Source organism: Saccopteryx leptura, chromosome 1 (assembly GCF_036850995.1).
Source record: "Saccopteryx leptura isolate mSacLep1 chromosome 1, mSacLep1_pri_phased_curated, whole genome shotgun sequence".
NCBI lineage: Eukaryota > Metazoa > Chordata > Mammalia > Chiroptera > Emballonuridae > Saccopteryx > Saccopteryx leptura.
Window position 1 is genome coordinate 40,993,207 of NC_089503.1, and position 11,413 is coordinate 41,004,619.

Sequence of the window (11,413 nt, forward strand, 5' to 3'; positions counted from 1 at the left end):
AGGGTGAGAGAAGATGATTTGACTTTGGGTGATGGGTATACAACATAATCAACTGTCCAAAGGATGTGGAGATGTTTTCTCTAAATCTATGTACTCTGATTGACCAATATCACCCTGTTAAATTTAATTGTTTAAATTAAAAAAAAAATCTTACTTCAGTAGAATAAGTCATTTAACAAAATTCAATACTCATCTATGATAAAAATTCTTGACACACAAGGAAAAGAAGGGCACTTTTTCAACTTGATGAAGAGAATTTATAAGGCATCTACATCTACCACACACTTAATAGTAAAAGAATGAATACTTTAAAGATTGAAAAAAAGCAGTGATGCTCACTGCCACCACTTCTAATCAACAATGTACTAAAGACCTAGACAGAGTAGTCAAGGAAAAGAAATAAAATGCATACAGATTAGAAATGAAGCAAATTAATTTTTATTTGCTGTCAAATAAGTATATACATAGAACCTAAGGAATTTTTTGAAAAATTTACAGTGACATCAAAAATTATTTTGAAATATTTAAAATTATTTTATACTGAATCCTGCATTTTCAGTTGCATTCAGGGGGAAAGTCACATTAACTATCTAGCAAACCATTCCTAGAAATCAAAACTGGCTTATTTTATAATCTGGTCTTGCTCTTTATCATAAAGTTGTTAACTAGCTTTCACCCATCTCATGCACCAGACCTATATCTCTGAACTTCCACTGTTTAATTAAAAAAAAAAATCTCAAAGGATGCAAACACATTAAGAATAGAAAACTGAAAATATCTGATGTAATGTGCTTAAGTCAATTCTTCAGGAGCTCCAAAAAAAGGGGGGGGGGAGTTTAAGAAATGATAGTTTTAGCCCTGGCCGGTTGGCTCACTGGTGGTAGAGTTTCAGCCCGGTCTGCGGAAGTCCCGGGTTCGATTATTTCCAGCCAGGGCACAGAGAAGCGACCATCTGCTTCTCCACCTTTCCCCTTCTCCTTCCTCTCTGTCTCTCTCTTCCCCTCCTACAGACACAGCTCCACTGGAGCAAAGTTGGCCCAGGTGCTGAGAATGGCTCCATGGCCTCTGCCTCAGGTGCTAGAATGGCTCCAGTCGCAACAGAGCAACACCCCAGATGGGCAGAGCATCACCCCCTAGTGGGCTTGCCAGGTGAATCCCGGCTGGGCACATGTGGGAGTCTGTCTTTGTGCCTCTCTGCTTCTCACTTCAGAAAAATACCAAAAAGAAAAAAAAGAAATGATAGTTTTACCAAAATAAGCTTACTACCACTCAACAGGTTATTAGAAAACACAAATGCTTTTTCTTTTAAAGTTACCTTACAGTAAAAAACTTTTTGGTATATAGTTCTATAAATTTTAACACATGTACAGAGTTGTGTAACCACCACCACAGACAGGATAAAAACCAGTTCCAAAACCTCAAAAAACTCTCTTGTGATACTCCTTTGTAGTCACAGCCTCCTCCATACCTCCTGGCAACCACTGACAGTCATTCATCACTAGTTGTATCTTTCCCAGAACGTCATCCAATGGAATTATAAAGAACACAATCTTCTAAGACTGGCTTCTTTCACTCAGCATAATGCTTCTGAAACTCAATCAAGTTGCTGCATATTATTAATAGTTCCTTCCCTACTGTATAGTACTCCATGGCAAGATTGTATCACAGTTTATCCATTCAAACAACCAACTGGGTTGCTTCCAGCTTTCAGCAATCATAAACAGACCTGCTATAAACATTCATGTACCAGCTTTTGTGTGAATATGTTTTTGTTTCTCTAAGAGGGAGATTGCTTGGCCATCTGGTAAGTATATGTTAAGTTTATAAAAAATTGCCAAACTATTTTCCAGAGTGGCTGTACCACTTGGCATTGCCACTAGCAACAGGAGAGTTTACCTGCTCTGCATCCTCTCAGGCACTTAGTATGGTAGGTAGTACAGATATGTAGCAGTATCTCATCATGGTCCTCATTTGCATTCCATATCTCCAGAGGCTAATGAGGTTGAGCATCTTTTCCTGTACCTATTTGCCATCTGTATATCTTTCTGGTGAATTTTTCAAGTCTCTTACCCATTTTTTAATTGGGCTATTTGTTTTCTTAAAGTTTTTAAGAGTTCTTCACAGTATATATTCTAGATAACAGTTTTATGTCAGTATGTGGTTTGCAAATATTATCTCCAGCAGCTTATTTTCCAATTTCTTAAAAGTCTTTTTTATAGAGCAAAACATTTTAATTTTGATGAAGTCCAATTTATCAATTTTTTTTCCTTTTATTGATCATGCTTTTGATGTCACTTCTAAGAACAACTGTCTTGGAACTACAACTCCTCTGTTCAGAGAGGAAGTTCTCCCTCTGAGTTTCAGGTGCTTGGGCTGCAAGGCCTTTCCTGCTCTTTGAACTTGACCTAGAGAGCTTCTCCTGGAGCGCTCTCGTTATGCACTGCTGCTCATTCCAGGGACCAAGTCCAGGGTCCAAGTCAAGGGAGAAGAGGAGAGAAGGGGAAGGAAAGGGATACAGATGGAAAAAAAAGGTAAATTAGCTTCTGATTCAGTGGGGTTTTGAATTCTGGTCTTTTCTCTGAATTTACCTGCTACAATTTTACTTTTCAGAATTCTTACATAGCTGCTACTTGCATTCTGCCCAATGCATTCAGTGCAATAAACAGGGTGGATTGCGCTGCTAACTCCATTTTACCCAGAATCAGAACTGCAACTGCTCTTTTGAAAAGGCATCCTGACTTACCTGGTAAATTCAACCTTAGCACTTGACACTCTAATCTTACACACATACACACAAAACACACTCACACATAGTGAAAACTAAACATATAGGTTGTTAAATTAAAACTTAAATAAGGCCTGACCAGATGGTGGCGCAGTGGATAGAGCGTCAAACTGGGATGAGGAAGGACCCAGGTTCGAGACCCTGGGGTTGTCAGCTTGAGTGCGGGCTCATCTGGCTTGAGCAAAAAGCTCACTAGCATGGACCCAGGGTCACTGGCTCGAGCCGGGGGTTACTCGGTCTGCTGAAGGCCCGCAGTCATGGCACATATGAGAAGGCAATCAATGAGCAACTACGGTGTCGCAACGAAAAACTGATGATTGATGCTTCTCATCTCTCTCTGTTCCTGTCTGTCTGTCCCTTTCTATCCCTCTATCTGGCTCTCTCTCTGTCCCTGTAAAAAAAAAACAAAAAACAAACAAACAAACAAAAAAAAACATAAATAAGAATATTACTTTAGGATTCTTTTCACTATGATAGTAATTATAATAATATCCAATTGGAAAATGACAGGGGGTAAAAAATAAGAGTTGAACTATACTCAGAATTTCTGGAATATCAATAAATAGCAAATGTAGCTAAAATTGACAGAGAAATCAGTCTACTTTTCATATAACCTCATTTTAGACAGCATAATATGATTAACAGTCATTTTAAAATCTATCAATACAAAAGTGAATAAAAGGTTAACAAAAGACTTTCCATTTCAATCTTACATCGCCAGACATACTATTATTAACAGTTTGGTGTATCCTGCCTCATTATGTATGTACTCTAACATATATAACATTATATAGTATATAAATACCTAGGTTTTTATCATTTTCTTCTTATATTTATTTTAAAAAGAAAAACAATAGAATCGTGTACATCAACTTGCTCATCTCACCTAATAATGTACCATGTACAGTTTTGCTGGTCAGTAATAGTTGACCATTATCCCATTGCACAGATTTAGCATAATTTATTCAACCATTTCTCTGTTGTTAAGAAAGAGATGTAGGTTGATTTCAGTCTTCACTTCTAGAAATAATTCTATAATTAACATATTGTATAACAGAATTGATTTCCCAAAGTAGGACTGTTGGGTCAAAAAATATATTCATTTTAAATATAAATAGATACTAACCAATTACCTTCCCCAATTCACACTCCCAAAAGCACATACACGTGGTCCTTTTTCTTATAAATCTCCCCATAACTGAATATTATCAGTCTTTTTTATAATCTTGTCAATCCGATGGTCAAAAATATCTTGTTTTTCATTTGCATGACCCTACTTGCTAAATCTAAGTTTGTTATGTTGACTGGCTCTCATATTTTCTCTTTGGTGAACTGCCTTTTCAGTCTACTGTTCTTCTAGTGGATTATGTATCTGTTTCCATTTGTAGGAAAGAGTTAGGAAAATTAACCCTTTTTTTTAAGTGAGAGAGGGACAGAGAGGGACAGGCAGGCAGGAAGGGATGGAGATGAGAAGCATCAATTCTTCGGTGTGGTACCTTAGTTGTTCATTGATTGCTTTCTCATGTGCCTTGACCGGGGGCTCCAGCCAAGCCAGTAACCTTGGACTCAAGCCAGAGACCTCAGGGTTTCGAACCTGGGTCCTCAATGTCCCAGGCCAACACTCTATCCAATGAGTGACCACCTGGTCAGGCTAAGCCATTTAAAAATATATATATTTATTGATTTGGAGGGGGCAGGAAGAGCAGGAAGAATCAACTCCTAGTAGTTGCTTCTCCTATGTGCCTTGACTTGGCAAACCCGGGGTTTCAAACTGGCAACCTCAGCATTCCAGGTCAACGCTTTATACACTGCGCCACCACAGGTCAGGTAACCCTTTGTTTATTTTATATATACATATATATATACACACACACACACACACAGCTTTTTCATCACAGAAAATTGACTCATTCTATAGGTGCAAATTTGTTCCCTCTAATAATGCCTTAAGGCAATAAGGACTTCAGCTTCATTTTCATATAGAAAGTTAGGGAGGATTACACATTTCAATGTAAAGAATACGCACAATTAAGAGTATTTATTTATTCAGCTATTAATTACTATGTATTTATGATGCACAAAGCGTCATGCTAAGGGCACAAAAGACATGGGTATCTATCCTCCAGGAGTTTAAGTCTGACAGGGCAGCTACGTCAGAGACAGTCAAGTGACAGCAGAAGGCAATATGCAATTAAATGGCAAAAATGGGCGGTAAAGACTAGAGAACAGAAGGTACCTTCTGTTCAGGTCATTTATTTATTTATTTATTTAAGCCTAAATCCAGATCAGAATAAAACCTAAAATAATTATATAAACTCAAAGCCTGCTTTCAGAGTTCATGTTCTCCAAAGTGAGGCAAGTGCTCTCGAGGCTGTATGAGCAGTGACCCATTAGATGATGAGAAATAATGTTGAACTTCTATTCTATTACAATGCCTCTGGCCTTTTCTTTTTTTATGGAAAAGCCACACAAAAAATTATAAATTTGGCTTTTTTCAGCTTTCCTAATTTTAGCACTGACAGCCTCACTTTATCAAGAAGTCTGTAAGCACGGTAACCTGGGAAAGCGTAAAAGGCCCACACCCAGAGGGGTTGACAGCAGGGCGCGCCTTCAGCATCTTGCAGTATACATCAGATTAAGTAATTTTCAAGTTCTATCATCTCATTTTAACTAAGTTACCCTCCCCCAAACGAGCAAGTGAGTTAAACCACAAAGAAGCCGTGGACTGAGACAATAATAATAGCATGAGTACACACAAACAAGAATATGGCAAACTGACACTTCTCCTCATAGCAGATACTCTTCATTAGTCACCCGAAGTAAAAACAAAGACAATCTAATCTGCTCTAACAAAAAGCCAGCTCCTCTCTAAAAACATTCAAAATTATCAAAGAGGTTGATTTGAAGCAAATTTATACAACAGGGGATCCTCGGGTTATGAGTCTCAACATACGACATTTCAAGTTTATGATGCTCATTCCCATAAAAACTTAAAAATATTGAGACGTGAGTGTTTCAGCTTATGCCATTAGTGTCATACTTATGGACTATGTGGGTGAACTATTGTACAATAGTTTGGTTGCACATGGCAGAAGAATATACAGTAACGCCGCCTATGAGTGAAGGAGATTAAAAACCCCAGAACCCAAAAGATTTACTACTGCCAAGGGTTTGGCAGAAGGTTTTTCTTTGGTAGAGGATGGGGACCCCATCGATGACAGATTCAGTAAGGTCTACAGAGCTGTTATGGATGCCTTGCAATGCTATAGAAAGATTCTGGAAGAGAAGAAGTCATCAGCCTTCCAACAGGTTACTCTCTCCCGCCTTGCAATGCCTCTTCCAGTGTGCAAGCCAATCACAGGAAAAGATGTAAGGAATTTCTTTTTACACTCACTTTTTGTCTTTTTTTCTGTTACTACAGTACAGTATACAGTAAAGTATATTTATGTCCTTTTCCTTCTTCTGTGGCTTAGGTGTGCTTTTTATGTTCTAGATGATGATTTTACAACTGTGTTAGGATAGGTAAATGACTTAGGCTAGGGTGTGTTTCGACTTACACTAAAATTTGGGTTGTCACTGTCATGGAACAGAACTGTGTTGTAACCTGAGGACCCCCTGTATTTACTATTTTAATTCAAAACCTTACCATGAGTATATATTGAGCTATTAATTAATGAATATATTGTCAAACTTTTACATTAACATGCCCCATGACAATATGAACTTGGTGAATGACCCCTGTCCCCAGTCCTCACATACATCAAACAGAGGGGTGCTTAAGGTCCAGCCAACCACACAACAGAGAATCATCCTCAACAATGCATAAGTCAGCGTTAGCTATTGCTCAAAAATGACAGTAAACTGCAGTTAGTACCTGGACCGCTTGGACTGCCACCAGAGCCCTGAGCTCCCAGCCAGTTTACAGTGCAGGCTCCATTCATCATTCCACTCCGCTCATAATGCGTGATAGTATACAAAGATGAAAACTTTGGATCCTACTTTTCACATTATAGTAGGGTTTTACACTAAGGGTGCAAGTTCAAAATTGCTTTATTGATAGGAGTGCATAATCAAAAAAGTTTAGAGACCATAGCTCTAAGTTATCTCCTTTGCTCCAGATTTACTCCTTCCCAAAATTTTCCATAAGAGCTACATACAAGTGAGAAAGGAGATGACCTGCGTGCGGGGAAGTCAGCTTTGACTGGGGACAGTCCCATACAGATGTTTAAGAAAAACAACCATACATTCCCATCACAAAGATTAAAGCAATGTTTATGTCATGATACTATATCCTTAGAAATTACTCTCTAGTTATCAAAAAAAATTGTTATGGCATTCTATAGTTGTTTCATTTTTACCACATTGAAATGTAAACTCCTTGAGAGCAAGACCAACGTCTTAGACTTCATGTTGGCTGTACAATGGTGGCTAATTACATGCCCTTCAGTTTCTATATTTGTAAAATGGAAGGAACAGGTCAATATAGCTATAAATTTCCTTCCACCTCCATGCTGCATGGTTCTAAGAGGAATTGCTACAACAGTCACTAATGACGTGCAGTGGTAAAGACTTCATGCACAAACATCCTTTTTTGGTAGTGGAGGCTTAACTGCTACATGGCGGACTACAGTATTAAGGTCAAAGAATAGACTAAGCAAGTTCTCAGGATGCCAGCAAACTCCAGAGTTTTCATTATTCACTCATCAGGGAAATGTAAAGAATGCCTACTACAAACCAATCACAGTACTAAGTAACTAGGGATAACAGATGAATATGACATAATTCCTACTAGAATCCATTCATGCATTCAGCAGGGATTGACTGAATGCCTATTAAGTACCAGGCACTGCTCTAGACACAGGGATATGGCAGTGAACACAACAGACAAGATAAAAATAAAAGGATACCAAGAAAGAGACATGTAGCTAGCTGAATACTCTACTCCACAGGGGATAACAAGATATTATAAAAATTATACACGAGAGCTACGAATATATCTGTGGTGATTTTTTTATAACAAAGCCCTGAACTTCTTTAATACTTCTCCATCAAGAGGAGAGGGTCTACATCTTTCCTCTCAAATTGGAGCTCTGTGATGCTTCACTACTAAATGCTACAGAAGTGATGCTCTGCTGGTTTGCAGGCCCAGTCCCTAGAAACTGGCAGCTTCCTCCTATCTCGAGATGCACACTCTTGGAACCCAGCCAGCATGCTGTGCAGAGGCCCAGGCCACATGTAGGTGTCCCTGCTGTGTCAGCATCAACTGCCAGACATGTGATTGAAGACAACACCAGGTGATACCAGCCCCAGGTATGGAGTCATCCCAGTTTACGAGTCTTTCTATAGCAGAGGCCCCAGATACAGTGGAGCAAAAACAAACCATCCCTGCTATGCCCTGTCCAAATTCCTGAGCCTGGCAATAGCTGGTTTTCACCACTATGTTTTAGGGTGACTTGTTACATAGCAATAAACAAGAGCATCTTTACATATAAGAGATCATATATTTCTCATGATATCATGAACCACATTATTTTTCTAAATTATAAATAAATACTTTTAAAGTTACAATGGGCATTAATTTAAAGAGAAAACCAAAATCTACAAAACCATATTTAAACTCTGATGAGGGTCACTGTTCTGTAAGGTTATCAAATAAAACAAAAAGAGAGACAGATCTGACAGATAACCTTTAAATTTTTCTCAAGACATTAACAGAAGTACCAGAGTTCAGTTTCCAAGTCCATTCATTGGACAATTATTTACAGAGTATCCACCAGTGCTAGGCACACAGCACAGAACACAACAGATAAACATCACCGTCCCCATAGCACTTAATTCAGTGGAAGGAAAGAGACAACAAACAAGACAAAGAAGTATGTTAAATGGAATTAAATGCTGAGAATATAAAACAGGGAGGGAAAACAGGGACTGTTGCTGGTAATTCTGATAATAGGGAGGGCTTGCCACAGTAAGTTGATATTTCTGTCATGACCTTAAAGAGGTGGGGAAATAAGCCATGTGGGTATGTATATAAGGAAAGAGTATTCCAGAAAGAGCAAACAGTAAGTACAAAGGCCTTGAGGCCAGTATGGCTGGGATTGATTGAGCAAGCAAGAAAGTAATAAAATGAGGTCAGAGAGGAAACTGAGGGCCCCATGGTACAGGTATACCTTAGAGATCCTGGGGGTTCAAGTCCAGTCCACCACAATAAACTAAGCAGTACCTCAGTAAAGCAAGTCACACAAACTTTTTGGTTTCCAGTGCATATAAAAAGTTATGTTTACACTATACTGTAGTCTATTAAATGTGCGATAGCATTATGTCTAAAAAAGACAATGTACATACCTTAATTTAAAAATTCTTTATTGCTAACAAATGCTAACCATCATCTGAGCCTTCAATCAATCATAATCTTTTTGTTAGTGGAGGGTCCTACCTTCAATTTCTATGTATTCAGTATATCTGCGAAGCACAATAAGGCAAGGTATGCCTGTATTGGCAAATTCTGGCAAAAACCCATCAGCTCTGAATTTGGAACCAAGAGAACCAAATTCAAACAGAGCAGGAATGCTTTCCTCTGCTTTGTTCACTGATTTACCTCCAGTACCTCTAACAGTGCCTAATACGTAGTAGGCTCTGTTACTTAGCAGTTATTAGACTTTTAACAAGTGACTTTAATTTTTGAGCCACAGGTCTAATCTCTGAAAACAAAATAATAATTCCTCCCCACCTCACAAGGTTGCAGTGGGGATCAAGAATGGGGAAATATTTTGCAAACTGTACAGCACCACATATAAGTAAAATCTTTATGCTATTATTGAAAAACTTCACGGCAATTATTATTAACAACAATGATGTCTCTACCTTGCCCCATTAATTTCAACCTCTGAATCACTCTCCGTCTCCATCTGCCATGGAACTGGGGGGTTGGGTTCACTTCCCTTCGGATCAGGGAGTGACCTTGAAGCACTTAAAGGCTTTTGTAACCAAGTGGCAGTAATTAAGACAGGAGAGTTCCTCTTAGCAACTTTTTCTTGAAACACTGAGGAAAAAAATGAGACACAGTTCCCATGTGAAGATTCTACACCCTTTTGTAAAATCCAGTCAGCTTGCAAACTTCTTTTTCCCGTCCAAATCCAAGAACACCTAATAAGAATACCTTGACAACTCCCCACATGTCTGGTTCCCCACTTAAAGCTACATCAGGCCGTTGAAATAAGGAAGGGAAGAGGGGAGCCTGAGAAATACTCTCAAGATTGGAAAGACTTCTTTTATTTATTTATATTTTTTGGCCAAGTGTTCCAATTGTCTCAAACTGCTTGAATCCCACTAGTGACAGAAAATCCACCACGAAAACCACTCCAGCTGGAGACAAAGCTTCAGTTTTCTCATCTGTTGAAATAATGTCATCTTAAGGCTGTTTCAAACCTGGAATAATGCATATAAGCACCTGGCACATGCTAAACACTTACTGGCTGAATCTGGAGAGTCTTCATTTAGTCAACAAATATTAAATGAACAGCTACAACGTGCCACCCTAGGCATTAGGAAGGGGCCATTAAAAACAAATAAAAAGGACAAAATCGTGTTCTCTTGGAGCTAACATGTAACTTCCCCACCAGCGTGTCCTGTTCTTTGGAACTACATCAGGCTTCTGGTAATACCTCCCCCACAGAACAGAGTCCTTTGGGATTTAGCTGTCACCCTACCTCCTTTCCCTCCCCCCCTTTCTCCAGCCTGAACATCCTGAATTCTTTCAAGGAGTGAGCAAGGATGTGGGCACAAGAGCTAAAACAGGGCAGGGTGGGGCGAAGGCGGGTGCCCAGGCGTCTTGGCCAAAAAAGAAATCACCAGACCCGCAGACTCCAGGCCAAGGTCAAAACGGGCTGGTCCAACTCAGGTGTGTCACCTGACACCACTCCCAGGAACCGCCATCCTCCCCTCCCAGGACCCACAGCGGTCCTCGCCCGGCACAGGGGTGCCGGTCCCAGGGGTGCCGGTCCCAGGGGTGGCCCTGGCCCACAGAAGGAGTCTGGAGGGTTGGCGAAGGCACCCGATCCTCTGTCCAGGCCTCCTCTTCCCGGTCGCCTCAGAGAGAACTCCCAGCATCATTCCCGGCGTTTCCAGGCCTCCCCCTGCCCGGGCCAGGCCCCTCCGCCCCCGGAGGTCCCTCTGGGAGTGTCCTCAACCCACGCCCTCGTCTCCCCGCAGCCGCCGCCTCTGTCCAGGCCCGCAGGCCAGGCAGCGCCGGCCGCACTCACCTGCGAGCCCAGACCCGGCCCCTCCATCTGCCCAGTGGCGGCGGCGACTCCACCGAGGGGTGAGTGCGGTCCGCTCGCCAGCCCGCCTCCAGCCGCCTGTATCCCACTTCCTGCTCGCGGCCCCGCCTCCGCCACAGCCGCGGCTCGCGCCGGTGCCATCAGTCGGCCCTGGGAGAGCCAATCCCTGATCAGTCCCCGACTGAGGGGCAGGACTTTCTTGCCACCCGTGGGGCTGGTGGGGAACCTCAAGCTGGAGGCCCCGCCCTCAGCCTGCTACCGCATGAAGTTGAAGCTGTAGATCAAGACATTGGTCGCCCAGGTTAGGTGTCCTCTTCACCTTCATGCCCTAACCTGTCAAGTTCTCCCA

The 11,413-nt window shown here is 40.9% G+C and overlaps 1 protein-coding gene across 2 annotated transcripts in view; it reads right to left on the minus strand.

Moving 5' to 3' along the window:
• Positions 1-11,185, minus strand: part of ZDHHC13 (zinc finger DHHC-type palmitoyltransferase 13) — a 51,993-nt gene extending 40,808 nt beyond the window's left edge. The window contains exon 1 of one of the 2 annotated variants that reach the window (XM_066364581.1): positions 11,047-11,185. In XM_066364581.1, coding sequence (XP_066220678.1) covers positions 11,047-11,073 — 27 coding nt within the window. In that variant the 5' untranslated portion in view covers positions 11,074-11,185. The remainder of the gene's footprint in view (positions 1-11,046) is intronic. The other variant, XM_066364586.1, reaches the window with a different exon arrangement.
• Positions 11,186-11,413: the final 228 nt, after the last annotated feature.